At 41.6% G+C, this 15,786-nt stretch overlaps 1 protein-coding gene across 4 annotated transcripts in view; it reads left to right on the top strand.

Moving 5' to 3' along the window:
- Positions 1-13,431, top strand: part of LOC117083389 (kalirin) — a 499,428-nt gene extending 485,997 nt beyond the window's left edge. For all 4 annotated transcript variants that reach the window (XM_033210973.1, XM_033210972.1, XM_033210971.1 and 1 more), the window contains exon 34: positions 11,990-13,431. In XM_033210973.1, the coding sequence (XP_033066864.1) occupies positions 11,990-12,052 (63 nt within the window). In that variant the 3' untranslated portion in view covers positions 12,053-13,431. The remainder of the gene's footprint in view (positions 1-11,989) is intronic.
- Positions 13,432-15,786: the final 2,355 nt, after the last annotated feature.

Below are 15,786 nucleotides of genomic sequence, written 5' to 3'. Positions count from 1 at the left end.
TTTTTAAAGTTGCACTTACTGTTTGCTGTTCCTCATTTACACATGGAAAACAGATTGGCTTAGTGAGCCATAGAAGATATTAAAAATTCATTATCTTTTCCTTTGCCTGGGATTTTCATGTAGGCTGTCTTTTTATCTCATTTACTAATTAATTCATCAGTCATTTTTTGAGCTTCTACCATGTGCCAGGCACTATTGTAGACACAGAGGATATGGCAGTGAAGAAAACACAAACAGCACCCTGGTTTCCTGCTTAGACCTTTCTCTACTGTGCTGTTAGCCTGAATATGCCCCATTTTGAGACATTTCAGATTATTGTTTGAAAAAAAGAAAAATTCTTCTTAAAAAAGCATTTGAAGGTATATGGAGTGGATGTCGTTTGTTAAAGAGAGGTACTTCAAATCATGAAACCTGAAATCTGTAACTTATTTCACCTCCCCACCCCATTTCATCCCGCCACCCCCAAAATGAGAATGGTCACAGTTCTTAGGCCTTTTTCCACACAGTCTCTTAAAGGGGAATGCTTATTGCATTAATTTAAAAAGTCTTTAAAAATCTTAAAAGAGAAAGACTTCTATAATATGTTATCTGACATTTAAATTTAAGACAATACTGCCAACAGGGGCATATGAAGTCCAAACCATGAAATTTGCTGTTATTTGGAGGGCAAACTACTAGGAACCACTGATACATGCCCAAAGAGAAAGCTCTGTTAACACAGAAGAATGAAACTAGGTAGAGTAGAAAATGATTTCAAGTATATTGGTACACTGAATTTATTCTTTTATTCAACAAAATTTCATTGTGTCCATTGATGACCAGAAACCACGGAGATTCAGAATATATCAAAACAACTTCTGTTTTTGCGCAGTCTTCTGAGTTCACACCCCAGTTGATAATATGTGATAGTGTGTGGTGATAGGGTGGCTGTATACATGTTATATGTATTTATGAAGTGAGACAGTTGTACTGAGCTCTTCCTTTAAGCCAGTTGTTGTGCTAGGCATCAGAGAAGTTACAAAGACAAATGTGCTAGATGAGATACATGTTTACCACCCAATATGTTACATTTTATACCAGAAGCATACTTACTCTGAAAGATAAATTTAGCCTGGGAACCAAAGCATCAGAAGTGAAATTTGAGCTTGGCCTTGAAGTTCATCTTCCTTTCTGTTTTTCCTTCTTTGTTTCAATTTTGGTCCCAAAATATTTATTCTATATTCTTTTTTATTGAAATGTACAGTATTTATATTACCTAAATGAACGTTGTGGGTCAATCTGATTAAATGTTACTTACCATCTTATTTCTATAGATAAAATGTATTCCTAAGTATAAACATCTGATTTATATCAAACTTTCTAAATTTTTCAAAATGTAAAATATACATGCAAAGAATGCACAAACAGAACTGAACAATTTAATGGATAATTATAAAGTGAACATAGACATCAAAACCATGCAGGTCATGAAATAGAACATTGCCAGCTTTTCAGAATCCCTCTTTGTGCCCTTCCCTGGTCACAACCCTGGAGGTCACCCCTCTCCTTGTATGCATAATAGTGTCTTTCCTTTTTTTTTTTTAATAATGTTACCTTCTATGCAGGTATCCTTAAACAATTTCATTTCAATGTGGCTGTTTTTATATGACTAGAATCATTCTATGTATATTCTTTTGTGTCTTGCTTCTGTTGCTCAATACTTATTTTTGTGGGATTCATCCATGCTGATGTGTATAGTTCATTCATTTCCATCATTATATAGTATTCCATTTTATGAGTATACCACAATTTCTCCATTCTGTACATGCAATGTTTGGGGCAATTGTGAACAGTGCTGCTGTGGATATTCTGGCATACATACCCCTGTGCATGTGTACTTGAATTTCTCTAGGGTGTAAAACTAAAAGTAAAATTGTTAGGTGATAGGATGTGTGTATATATTTTCAACTTTACTTGAAGATGTCAACTATTTTTCAAAGTGCCGATACCAAATTTACACTCCTGCCAATATATATGAACTTTTCCATTGCTCTATATCCTCACCACTACTATGTATTGTTAGACTTCAGAATTTTTACAGATCTGGTGGATGTGTGTTGATATGTACTTATGGCTTTAATTCGTGTTTCCCTGCTTACTAATCAAGTTGAACATCTTTTCATATTTGTACTGGGGCTTTGAATTTTCTCTTTCGTAATGTTCCTGGTTCAAGCTTTTGCCTGTGTGTACAGTGGGTTGTTTAGCTTTTCTTATTCATTTTTAGAAGTTCATATATCCTGGATATTAGTCCTTTGTTGGTCATGTATGTAATATGTTTCACCCTGTGGCAAATCTTTTCATTCTCTTTATTGTGTCTTGGTAAATACATATAATTTTATATTCTGAAGGCTATACATTGATAAGTTAGAGGCTCATGTGATGTGACATATGAGACTTTTCTTACATTTTGTATTTTATTTTATTTTTATTTTTTTGAGACAGAGTCTTGCTGTCACCCAAGTTGGAAGTGCAGTGGCGCGATCTTGGCTCACTGCAACTTCCACCTCCCAGGTTCAAGCAGTTCTCCTGCCCCAGCCCCCAGAGCTGCTGGGATTACAGGTGCACACCACCACACCTGACTAATTTTTGTATTTTTAGGAGAGATGGGGTTTCACAATGTTGGCCAGGCTGGTAACAAACTCTGACCTCAAGTGGTCTGCCCACTTCGACCTCCCAAAGTGCTGGGATTACAGACATGAGCCACTGCTCCCAACCATATTTAGTATTTTAGGGTACAGTTCACCATTTGTTTCTCCACAGAATAGTGTACCAATGTGGAAACTGAAAATATAATGCAAGTTTATGTTAATCCTTAAGTATGCCCCTGTTTTAATGAAGGAATAAGAAGCTGACTTTTTAAAATGAATGTTTATTACATTTCACTCTATACATTATACGCAAGTAATAGAGATGCAGCAATGAAATATGCTAGAAAAGAGATATTAAATTTGTTGGTTTTGGATCTTAGATGTCTGACAAACAGCCAAAATCTAGGAAGAAACTAGCAAAACTAAACATCTGTTGCTCACAGGAAAGCCTTGCAAATCTTAATTTTATATGTAATCCTTATGATCTTTGCCATCTAGTTACTCAACCCAAAGGATATTAGAAGACGAGAAAGTTTCTTCTCTATAGGCACATGTATTGCCACAAAGGCTAAGCTGTTGACAGCAAGGGAGGATACAGAAAAGCTATGAAAGCAAAAGCTGATGGAGGAACTAACTCCAATAGTGTGGTTCTATTTAGTGAAGCTATCAGGAGTGCTATATGGCTGGGTGTGTTCTGAGGTCCTCGCTTATATTTTGCACTACACCAGAACAAACAAGCACAGTGTGATGTGTTTGGCATTGTGGGCAAGAGAGAGATCTAGAAACTGGGACCAAATGTAATTAAGAAAAACAAAGCTTCCAGTTTGGGAAGATCAGACAATGTTCCACATTAGACTTCACTGAATGCGTAGAATTTATCCAGGCAAGATTAGTGTTGGGAGCAAGGAGGAAGATCATTCCAAATGGATCAAACAGCAAGAGCGAGGGGTAAGGGAGAAAGAGAGGAGAATGTAGGGTAAGTTTGGGGCATGGAGAGTCAGTATGCCTGGTTCAAGTTCAGGGTTTGTGAATTAAGGGTTGGGAAATAAAACTGGAATGATTGGCTGGGTCCATCATGGCAGATGCTGAACACCATTCAGAGGAATTTAGACTTTCTTGAGTAGCACACAAAAAACACTGAGGGGGTTTTTTTCAGCATGATGGTTATCGAATTACGTTTATCTTCACCTTGATGCATCATTGTCCTTTTATTCTTTAATTCTCCAGCCTCCAAAACAGTCTATTGTTAGTCCATCCACAAGCTCTGGATCTCCTCCTTTGTAGCAGCCTTCAGTGTATCAATTCAACACCTTTTTTCCCCTTCTCATATTGTCAAACACCTCCTTTTCCCCTGCCATCTAAGGCTTATTTGTTACCTCATGCTCCCAATGAGAACTGCGTTTGAACTTCTACTCCTGAATCTTCTTTCTTCAGAACTACCCCCATCTTCAACAATAGTTTTTGTTGCTTCGCTTCTGATGTCTATGATCAAAATTCCAAGAGTATGTCTCTGAAGTGACTGTACTTCTAATGCCAATTTCATATTCACGTACCCATTCATTCACCACATTTTTTTCTGAGTACTTAGTACTAGGTGCTAAGTGCTGCTCTAGGGTGGAGGTGCAGCAGGGGAACAAAACAGGCCAGTTTTCATGTCTGGAAATGCCCACTGCTCTCCACATTAATCCATGCCCTTCCCCCCATCCCCACAGAGCCACCTACGCTAATATTGTCCTTCTCCTCTCCCTTTCCCCTAGTCAAACATTATTCTTTAACATTCAGGGCATACGTTGCCCTGAATTTATTTTGTATTTGCCATGTTGCTTAGCATAAAGCTGTACTCCTTTTTTTTTTTTTTTTTTTTTTTTGAGCCAGAGTCTTACTTTGTCACCCAGGCTGGAGTGCAGTGGCGCGATCTCGGCTCACTGAAAGCTCCGCCTCCTGGGTTCACACCATTCTCCTGCCTTGGCCTCCTGAGTAGCTGGGACTACAGGTGCCCACCACTACGCCTGGCTGTTTTTTTTTTTTTTTTTTTTTTTTGTAGTTTTAGTAGAGACAGCATTTCACCGTGTTAGCCAGGATGGTCTCGATCTCCTGACCTAATGATCCACCTGCCTTGGCCTCCCAAAGTGCTGGGAAAACAGGCGTGAGCCACCAAGCCCAGCCAAAGCTGTACTCTTAGCAATGATTTGAACACTCTCTGTTCCTAGTGCTTGCCTTTCACCCTGGGATCCAGCACTATATTTCCAACTGTCTGTGACATAACTGCATTTGGATGACCTGTTGCATTCTACTCAACAGAACTGAAACTAAACTCATCATATACCACATCCTTGATCTACTGCTTTCTCAGTTTCTGTCCACACCTTTGTCTGTAGACATCGTGGCCCTCCTTCACTATCTGCTTGCTCAAGTGACTTCCATTGGAGGGCTGTCACGATAGCACATTCCTCAGCCTACTGCATATTCTGTATAATAGCCAAGGTCTGTCCCTGGGAGCTTCTAGAGGAAGAGCATGGCTCCCAAACCACATAGCTCTTTCTAGGACCTAGAGCTTCCAGTGAGGAGGCCCCTTCTCTCTGCTCCTGGTCCTCCCCTGGGGCCCAGGCAGTCTGCAAACCTCTCCTCCAAATGTGTGTTTTCTAGTACGTGTGTGATCAGCTTCAGTAACAGATAATGATCTCACAGTTTCCTTCATCTACCAAACTATACTGCATCGCTGTGTCTCCAAAATTATTCATCTGTCCTGAGAGGTACCTTTCTGACCTCAGGAAAGTATTGCTGGAACACATCTTCATCGTTAGATTGATGGCTAGAATCCCATCCCTCAGCAGTTTGTGAGATAGTATCTCCTTCTGGTTTGCTATTGTTTCTCATGGGTTAGTTTTTAATCTCAACCACTGAATCACAAGATCCATGAAGACAAGCTTATGATTGCTACTGTGTGTTACCTGCAGCACACTGAGGTAGAAGTAGCTTTTCACAGAAACTGCACAAAAAATCATTTGAATGATATGTTTTATGTATATATCTCTGGTTTGTGTATATTTATGAATTTGTGTGTGTGTTCCTCAGTGTGCTTCCCATATACTCTGTAAGAAGTATTCATCTATGTGGTTTGAGGGGCAAGGACTTGGATATTTTCCCTGGCCATCAGGCCGGTGACATAAACTAGTAAGTCGGGTCCTCCACAAGCTCATGACTGTTGCTGGCGCAATACAGGGCTTACCTGAGCTGTAGCCTGGAATTATTTTTGCCCCCGCTTCCTATTCTCTCTCAATATGAAAGACTAATTTTGCTTTTAAACATGAAGGAAGTGGCTGGGCGCAGTGGCTCATGACTATAATCCCAACACTTTGGGAGGCTGAGGCAGATGGATCATGAGGTCAGGAGTTCGAGACCAGCCTGACCAACGTGGTGAAACCCTGCCTCTACTGAAAATACAAAAAATTAGCCAGGCGTGGTGGCACACCCCTGTAATCCCAACTACTCGGGAGGCTGAGGCAGGAGAATTGCTTGAACCACAGAGGCAGAAGTTGCAGTAAACTGAGATCACACCACTGCACTCCAGCCTGGGGAACAGAGCAAGTCTCTGTCTTGGAAAATAAAAAATTAAAAATTAAAAAAGTTTTTTAAAAAAAGAAGGGGGAATATGTATGTGTACATATATGCTTGTATGTGTGCTTATCTATGCATATGTACATACATATGTGCATGTATATATGCATATATGTATATATGAAGAAAATATATGTAATATATATTTTCTCCAAAATGTAAATAATGGATATTTCTGGGTGGTGGTTTTTTTAGTTTTTGTATTATGTCTTACAATAAGACATCATAAATTTAACAAACACCTAATAGATATTATTTTTTAAAGACCAGAGAGGAACAAGATTATGAGATAGTTGCTGGGGTCCACCCTCTGCATGAACCAAGGGTGAGGGACAAGCAGGTTCCTAGCAGAGAACAGGGTGATCCGCTTCTCAGGACCTTGGGATTCAAGAAGGCCATCAGAGAGTGAATTCAGGCTGACTTGCAGGACTGGCGGAGGTTGTCAGCTGAAGAACTGGCAACTTTGTTTAGTTGCAAAGGTCTGGAGCCTTGGACTGTGAAAAGAAAGAGAAGGAAAATCCAGGGGGTAGGGGGCTGGGAGCAGGAAGGGGATAAGAAATTCTTGAAGGTTTTCCCCGAAACTCAGCAGTTTAGAGACCTGTGGAAAAGGTGAGGAAAAGCTTGAAACATGGCTTCAAATTCATGAGGCATTTTCATGAAGAGATATGCAGTGGGAGAGAGAAGCAGACGTGTTTACAGTTTGGTGTTCACTTTCTGTGATTCCAGAGGGAGGGGTTCCCAGAGTGACTCAGCATGGGGACACGGAGATCCAGGTCAGGAGGGCCCAGAGAGCGCCCACTAGGGAAAGCTTTTGCCACTGTGTGAGCAGCAAGCTTTCAAACGGGATGCGGGTCAAGACAGCTCCCCCAACCCGGTTACTCTCTCTTCCCTCCTCTCCCACAGTCTAAGTACAGAGGGAAGGTTTTCTGGTAAAGAAACTGTTTCTAATCTTTCTAAATTGGAAACAAACAGAAAATGACATGAAACAAGTATTTTCCAGGATGTCTCTCCCACACTGCCTAGGTTCAGAGTTCTCTCAGAGGGTTTCCTGAGCAGAGGGAAAAATGGAAAGAGGAAAAACAGAGATTGAATGTCGCTGGCTGTGGCTGATGTCTTTGCACTGGGGTGGTGGTGTGGCAGTGGGCGTGGCCAGCCTGTCACTCAGGAGGCAGCATAACAGGTGGGCATACCTCCACACCACCTCTGAGGCCTTCCTGCTCATCGCTGACTGCTCAGCCAGCCTGTCTTTATCAGTAACCTCCTTATAGAATTTGGGAAGAAGAGCCCTGGGGTCAACATGAGCCGCAAACACAGACATCTAGATCCAAAAGGAGACCCTTCAGGCAGAGTAGGATGCATGATAAAACAAATAAGAAGGTCGCAAAAATCAGTCCTTGAAAAGAGCTAACCTGAAAATGTGTTTCATGGTATTAATTGATGTCTTCTCTCTATGCAGTATTTAATATTTTTGTTACTGTGTATCTCAGTTTTTAATTCTGATGGCTGCAACAAGTGATATTTCCAGTCTGGGTTCTGGTTTGAAACCTGAGGTGGAGAAAGCCTTTTTAAAACCAGTTAATATAGTATTCGCAGAGTTTCTCTGTAGGAAATGGAGGAACACAGAACACATAAAGTCCTTGCCAAGGACAGAATCCCTCACCCCATTTAATGGAAGAGATACAAGCCTTTCCCTAAAAGTCCCTGCCAAGGACAGAATCCCCCACCCCATCTAATGGAAGAGATACAGGTCTTTCCCTAAGAAGTCACGCTATAATTGGGCAGGCAGAGAAAAACACAAAGGCTGCCTGCAAGCAAGCCATCCAGAGGTTAAGCAAATGACAGTAACCACTGCCTTTCTTACTGAACTCCTAATATGAGCCTGACATTTTACATGTACTCTCTCCTGTCATTCCCACAACAATTCTTCAAGGTAAGTATCATTATCCTCATTTTGCAGATGAGGAAAACGTCACTCCAAGAGGTTGAATAATTTACCCAGGGTCACACAACCAGAAAGTGGCAGAGATGAGATTTGAACCCAGGTGTTTCTGATATCCATTATGCACACTGCCTTCCACTGGCCAAGTCCACTAAATAAAACAATTGGATGATTCAGGCAGAAACACACAAAGCAACATTTTGGCCCAAATAATATAAATTCTATCAGTTCCGTCTCCTTATCAGCTGAATAAAACACACTTGAATTTAAAAACCAAGAAAATTCTGTGTTCCATGTATTGTCTGTTAACCACTCACTGTCTTCTGTGCCAAGCAGAGCATGGCATGAGTCAGGAATTTAGAGGAGGCTGTTTATTATGTCTTAGCCATACAAATAGCAATTCAAGCACATCCCTGCCTCCCTGGTTTTCTAATCCATCAGACAAAAAACATTGGAAACATACAGTTGAATGAAGATGAATTTGAAAATCTTTTGCAAAATAGCTGCCTCAAATTCTTAGTGGAACAAGAAGAGGTATAATATAATAAACATGTTCTCCTTTTGTGGCTATTTTTCTATCACTGGATGTCCAATGAATGCAAAACATCTCGTTATAGCTCAGCTCTTATTCCAAGAGTCTAACATTAGAATGGGGCCTACAGTATATTAAATAAACAGCATTTATACGAAGGAGTCTGTACATGAATAAGGGGAGATAGGGGAAATTTTAGCATACCCTCCCCTCATATAAAGAATGCTGAGAAGGTTGGGTTAATAAAAGCCACTGTCCTATAAAGTGGGTCTCACTGATTCTTGCCCCTCATGGAAAATGCCAAAGACAAGTGCTTCTGGACAATGTGCGCTGGAAAAGGTGAAAATGTACTCGATATCCTGCAAAACTCAGCTTTCCGATGTTGGAGTGGTTGGCATAAAGAAAAGACCTCTATGCTAAGCATTCCAAGACAAGTGACCCTTAGAATTACTAGGTAAATATTTCAAAAAGTTGATCTCAGACTCTACACTGGCCTACAGAATCAGAAAGCCGAAGTATAGAGTTATTGGATATGAGAGGTACATGAATTCTAAGCTAAAGAGCTGTTTTCTCAAACAAGATAAATTATTAGCATTTCAAAAAAAATTTTAATGGTCTCTTTTTTACACTTCCACTTAAACTTTTTCCACTAGTCCTTGCCCTAGGCCAGATTTTTGAAAAATCATCTCAATAATGTCATGAATGACTGTCATTTTTAAAGTTAAGAGCTATGCATTGATGTTTAGGTTAACCACTCTGTTAAGGTACCAAGTGGGCTATATAAAATTATGGCTTCCTGGATAACTGTGCATGTATTTTCTCAGGGCTTAAGGGAGCAAGTGTTCAGTATCACCTATATGGGTTTATCACCTATTTCCTATTTCTCACACATCAAACCATCATGAGAAAGATTTGTGGATATACAGAGATCGTCATAGCTTAATATACATTTATATAGATAGATATATATAATGAAGTTACCCAAACCACTTCAGGTGAGGTCCTCAGGGACAGGATAGATTCTTATGTGAGGAATGCTTTCCAAGATTTTTAGAATTCACAAACATACAAATATACAAATATTATTTAGAAGATGGATTCTCCTTTAGAAGAGGCAACATGTACAGCGGTTAAGAACAGCTTTGAAGTCACACAAACCTTGGTTCAGATCTCACACACAAACCTTGGTTCAGATCTCACCCCCTCCACTTGCCAGCTATATGATCCTGGGCAGGACTTCTCCAGGCCTCAGTCTGCAAAATGAGGGCAATGGTATTTACCCACTCAATGAGGTTGTGGTGCAGATCATGTGAAGTGATGCATGTGAAACACTCAGCGCCTTGTCAGACATGTGGTAAGCACTCAATAAATGTTAGCTATTAATAATAAGAACAATAAAATATTTTTAAACTGCTATCCTCTTCAGAATTTTAACAACCATATAAAAAGCAGAATGCCAAACTTAGCATTTATAAGACTATTAAATCCTGCCACTGAAATAAATTCTGTAGGCCTCATAGCCCATCTATTAAAAAAACCTGGTAATGACAGTAAATTATGGTTTGGGGGGGCGGGGGGGAGGGTGTCTAGCTAATCAGGACAGCTGATGCCGCCTTCCATGCTAATGACATTGCACACAGAAAAAAATGTGATTTAAAATTCTTTTTTTTCTTTCTTTTTTTAAATTATACTTTAAGTTCTAGGGTACATGAGATGGAGTCTCACTGTGTCACCCAGGCTGGAATGCAGTGGTGCAGTCTCAGCTCACTGCAACCTCAGCCTCCCAGGTTCAAGTGATTCTCCTGCTTCAGCCTCCCGAGTAGCTGGGATTACAGGTGCCCACCACCACGCCCGGCTAATTTTTTGTATTTTTAGTAGAGATGGGGTTTCACTGTGTTGGCCAGGTTGGTCTTGAACACCTGATCTCGTGATCCACCCACCTCGGCCTCCCAAAGTGCTGGGATTATAGGCGTGAGCCACCACGGCTTGCTGTGGTTTAAAATTCTTGAGCCACTTTTGCCCTGGTAAAGTTGGGATCAGTGGGTGCACCAGTCCCTTTGCCGTGAGTTATTCACAAATGCATGTGTATAGCTCCTGGCTTTCTTCAGAATCTCATCTCCTCTCTGAATCCTAAGTATACCCTATATTCTTGGAAGCTCAGGGTAACTACCACTTCAGCTTGATGCTGAAGTATTTTATCTCACTAAATGAACAGTTTTTGCCCAGCTGGATTCTCACTAAGAGAGTTTCAGACTGTTCTTCTCATTTCCATGCGGCAAGTGTGATAGAACCTTTTGCATCATGGAACTGAGCCACAGTCAATGTGAGACTGTGAGATTATACTCTGGAATTGATCCTGAACTTTTCTCTTGGCCAAGAGCCATTGCTCTTTAGATCACTCTTCTAAGAGCACTACAAGTTGACCTTCTTTGAGAGGTCATTTTTCTTAAGGAAACAGTGATTTCCTTGCTTCAGATGGCCCAGTAGAGATGGTGTAAGCCATGCTGCATATGGAAGCTGGGTCTCCAGCTTGTCTCCCTACTCGTTCACTCTCTCACTCAGGAATTCACTCCCTTAGGCAGCCTTGCAGTCTGCCCAAACCAACTGCATGCCTTGGAACAATTACAGATTGCCACCTGTCATGGTCCCTGGAAACACTTAAATCATGAATTTTAAGTCCGTTACTATCAAAGATGTACTATATAAATGGGTAAACTTTTCTCAGTTTCTTTCTCCCAATTAAATGTTATATAGCAAGACTTGCTGGTAGGGCACAGGGGCCCTAAGACAGCTTAAACAACAAAACGAATAAAGGATCTGAAATAAACTTTAATGATCACTGTCACTAGGACCTCACATTTAATGCGCCCCCATTTCTATTATTCCTGACTGAACTCCTGCTTATGGGTCTGGAACGTTGGGAAGCCACTGCAGAACTGGTTTACAGGTGTCTAATGGGATGAAAGCATATGGATTTGAGTTCCAACAAAGTTAGTAAAAGTGGTTCATCAGTGATCCTCCTCTGGATTGTGGACTTGGTGGGCTCCTTCTGAACCTTCAGACCAAGGAAAGTCTTACACACACTCTGTTTCCTCCATATCCTCTTCTACAAAATGATTGTGTGTTTGTCAGGTTGCACTCTGCATCGGGTTACTAGAAATACAGTAGGTTGCACTGATGATTTAACTCTGTTTTCTATAAGGGCTACGGGATCTCATGCAGATTTTTGCAAAGTTATATGCAAATCACAGAGCCCGGCCCTTTTCTTAACAGGATGGCAACCTTGTTCCTCGGTGGCACCTGGGACCTGGAGATCCTTTCTCCACTTACGTTTAGCGCGCATCCTGGGACTTGTCCCTGCAGCTCACCGGGTTAGCCGTGGCACCGTTGGGACCTCCCACCAGGACTCCAATCACCCACCTCTCTTGAGACTTCTCTGGCAGGGCTGGTGTGGGGTGCAGCCTTTGCTCAGAGGGCAACATGTTCCAAGCAAAATCTCCCTGCCTGGGCCATGGGTTCACCCTCGGGGCTCCCTTCTTCTCTACTGGGTGCAATTCGAGGTTGCTGAGCTTCTCTCCAAAGTCTAAAATGGTGGGGCAGTAGGGACCTGTGAGAGGCCCCATGGCCCAATGTACTTCCCCCAGATCCCACTCAGAACAGCAGGTACGCCCAGGCCCCTGCTGCCCTAGAGGTCTGCAACATGAGTGAAGGGGTTAATTAGAGGGACACACTTGTCTCTGAAGTTTACACCAGGATGAACATTTCTATTAGTGGTCCCCAATCTGGAAAAACCCATCATTCTAATCTAGCTTGCATCCCCACATCATGAGAAAGAGGGAAGAAGAAGGGATGATGTGTGGTAGAGAAGATGAGGGTTAACTTTAGCCTTTCCCAAACACTGGCAACAACCACTTCCTCAACAGTTTTTCTATCTGCTTCAGCCTACCCAGATTTTTTCATGTTTTTCTAGCTCCTCCATAACTTCCCTCCCTCCCGAGGTCTTTGGTTCAAAGACCACCCTACCAGCCCCTATTTGCTTCAGGTTATCCTGTTGAGGGTGGGTGGGAAGTGTGAGAAGATATAACTGAAAAACTGGCCACATGTTGGTAATTGTTGAAACTAGATGATGGTACATGGACATTCATTATACCATTCTCTCCACTTCTGTATATGTTTGCAATTTTTCATAATAAAAAAGTTTTAAAAGTCCTCCAGTTTCCAACACACTCAAGAGAGAGCCCTAACCCCAAACAGAGTTTCATGGAAACCCCACACCAAGGCAAGAGGCAGAGATGATGATTCCATTTCATATATACACTCATTTTCTAACTTTTTTAAAGGCCCACTGCTTTATTTTCAATAGATTAAATCTGATTTCTGAGAGGTCCTGAAGTTGGGCTTACTTCCCTGGCTGGGTTATGGGGGAGGGCAGGGTAAAGGAATCCTTAAAAAAGTTTACACTTTTATGTATCTCACAATCTTATTGTGAGGATGTGACTTGTTCAGTGTTCTGAACTTTTCGAAGGAATCGTGCTCTCAATGCAAAGTGTCATTCTCTGGAATTGCACCTGGCTCAGGAAAGGACTGTCTTTGTACTTGAATTTAAATCCAATGGAGAACTTTAACACGGGCATTTGCATGACTGAGAATTGCTGCTGTCTTTTTTCCGTATGTCACTTTCTTGAATGTGTTCTAATAAAATGATTCTAAAGCAGGCTGTTGATATACAGTGATTTATAAATACTTTCTATTGAGTGCTGAGGCCCTTAATTCTCTGCCAAGAATCCTCCCCATCCCACTTTCCAGAAAGATCTGTCAAGCTGGAGACAGATGCAATGAGCGTGTGTCCGGCATGATGGCGGCACCACTGCAATTGCAGCACTAATGAGAATCATATCAACCACAGCAATTTTGTCTTCTGGTTGCCTAGCAACAGAATTTGTTTTTCAGAATAAGGATAATCATAGGTAGAAGATGAGTGTGGTGGCGGGAAGGCAGAAGAGGGGGCAGGACAGGAACAGGAGTATAATAGACTCCACCGGGGAGGGAGTGAGGGAGCAAAGTAGAAGGGAGAGAAAAGCAGCCAAAAAGAGAGTCAGGCGAAGTTCAAACTCGTGCTTTTCAGTGGTAGTCCTCAGCACGTTCAAGTGATGATCAATGGTTCAATTTTATTTACAAAATTAAACCTTCTGATATCAAGCTATAGCAATTTACAAATCTCATTAGGCAAACTGGAATCAAAAGGGGAAAATATATATCTCTGAAGGTAGATATTTTGAGAAACACTTTTTATCCCAATCTTTATGCCCCTCCAGCCAAGACTAGCTAGGGCAGGAGTCCCTAGCCCCTGGGCTGCAGATTAATGCCTGATGATGTGAGATAGAACAGTTCCATCCCCAAACCATCCCCAACCACCCCCTCACCCCTCCCATTTATAGAAAAATTGCCTTCCATGAAATCAGTCCCTGGTGCCAGAAAGGTTGGGTACCACTGAGCTAAGGCACTCCCATGAGCTAGTAGCAAACTTGGGCCAACTCTTTGGGAAAGAGGCATTGTTAAGAACCTCATGGCTTAAAGGCTTCATAAAGGGAAGGGGAGGCAGAACCAGTCAAGGAGGCTTCCATTCACTGGGCACTTTTCTGACACCAGGTACCAGGAAGACACTTGATATCCTCCTTTAATTTTCACAGCCATCCTGACAGGCAGGTAGTACTTTGTTTTCCAGATGAAGAGAAGTAGATAACTTAAACTCACAGCTAGAACAGAGCAGATCTGTGATTCAAATTCAGATCTCTCATCCCCAAATCCATGCTTTTCCAGGCCCCTGGGCTGATGGCCCAGGTGCCCAGCCTGGGGTCTTCCTTGCACACCTCCCACAGGTGTTCACATCAAGGAACTGTGCAGTTCTGTATGCCCTCAGGGTACAGACCAGTGTCCTACTCTTCCTTGTGTGATTGGAGAACCCTGACGGCCAGGGTCTTTGTAGCACACATCCATGTATCTGTGCCTTGGTTGTGTAGAGCACAGGCTGATGAGGCGGAAATCACCGTTTGGTTTCCATAGGGATTTGTTTACTTAGCAAATGTTTTTCGAGTGCCTCCAAGTGCTGGGCATTATGAAGTGGGTGAGTAAACAGTCCCTGTTCTCACAGAGCTTACCAGTAGAGGAGACAGATATTAAGTAACACATATGAGTGGATATTTAAATACAACTGAAAGGGACCTTGGAGATGATTCAGATCAACTGATGAAATTGAGACCCAGAAATGCTAGTTACCCAAGCAATTTGCCCAAGACTGTATAGCAAGTTAGGGGCAGAATAAAGACTAGAACTCAGAACTCCTGATTTTCATTCTTAGACTATTTTCCCCCAAAATATGTCACACTCTGTTCTGTTGCATATCCATTCCATAATAGACTGCCCCCAAGCCCCAGCCAGCCACGTAATCATGTTGATCCATCAGGACACTATTCCTGTTTTTAGGAAAAACCAGACAGTGTATTGAAATGATAAAGAGTGTAGTGAAGTAAATCCCTGAGAGTGGTGCTTACCAAAGCTTGTTTTCAGTGTTATCTCAGAGCCCAGAGCAGAAACAGAGAGAGGCAAGGCTTCCATGCGGTAGCGACACTGACTAATAAGGGTGCTTACAGGTGTTTCAGTGTTTTGGTCTGACCCCAATACTTTCTCATCTCCCAGATTCAGTGGTTTCCCATTCACTCATTCATTCAACAAATATATATTGAGTGCCTACTAGGTGCCAGGCACAGTTCTTGGAGCTAGGGACACAGCAGTGAACAAAACAGGCCTCCCTCATGGAGCATACATTCTAGCTGGGAGAAACGGACAGTAAACAAAATAAATAACACAGCATATTAGAAGGTGAAAAATGCCACAAAGGAAAATAAGAAAGGAAGGTAGAGAGTGCCAAAAGTAGAGATGCATTTTTAAATAGGGTAGTCAGGAAAAAGACCTTCCTTAGAAAACGATATACTCAGTACATCATTTTCTTTATTTAGTGACATTTAAATGTATGTATATGCATACATATGTACATATGCAAGGCATATATA

The sequence above is a fragment of the Trachypithecus francoisi genome, unplaced genomic scaffold (genome assembly GCF_009764315.1).
Source record: "Trachypithecus francoisi isolate TF-2019V2 unplaced genomic scaffold, Tfra_2.0 Lachesis_group0, whole genome shotgun sequence".
Classification (NCBI taxonomy): Eukaryota; Metazoa; Chordata; class Mammalia; order Primates; family Cercopithecidae; genus Trachypithecus; species Trachypithecus francoisi.
Note: the sequence above shows the minus strand (reverse complement) of the source record. Positions and strands in the feature narration are given on the sequence as shown.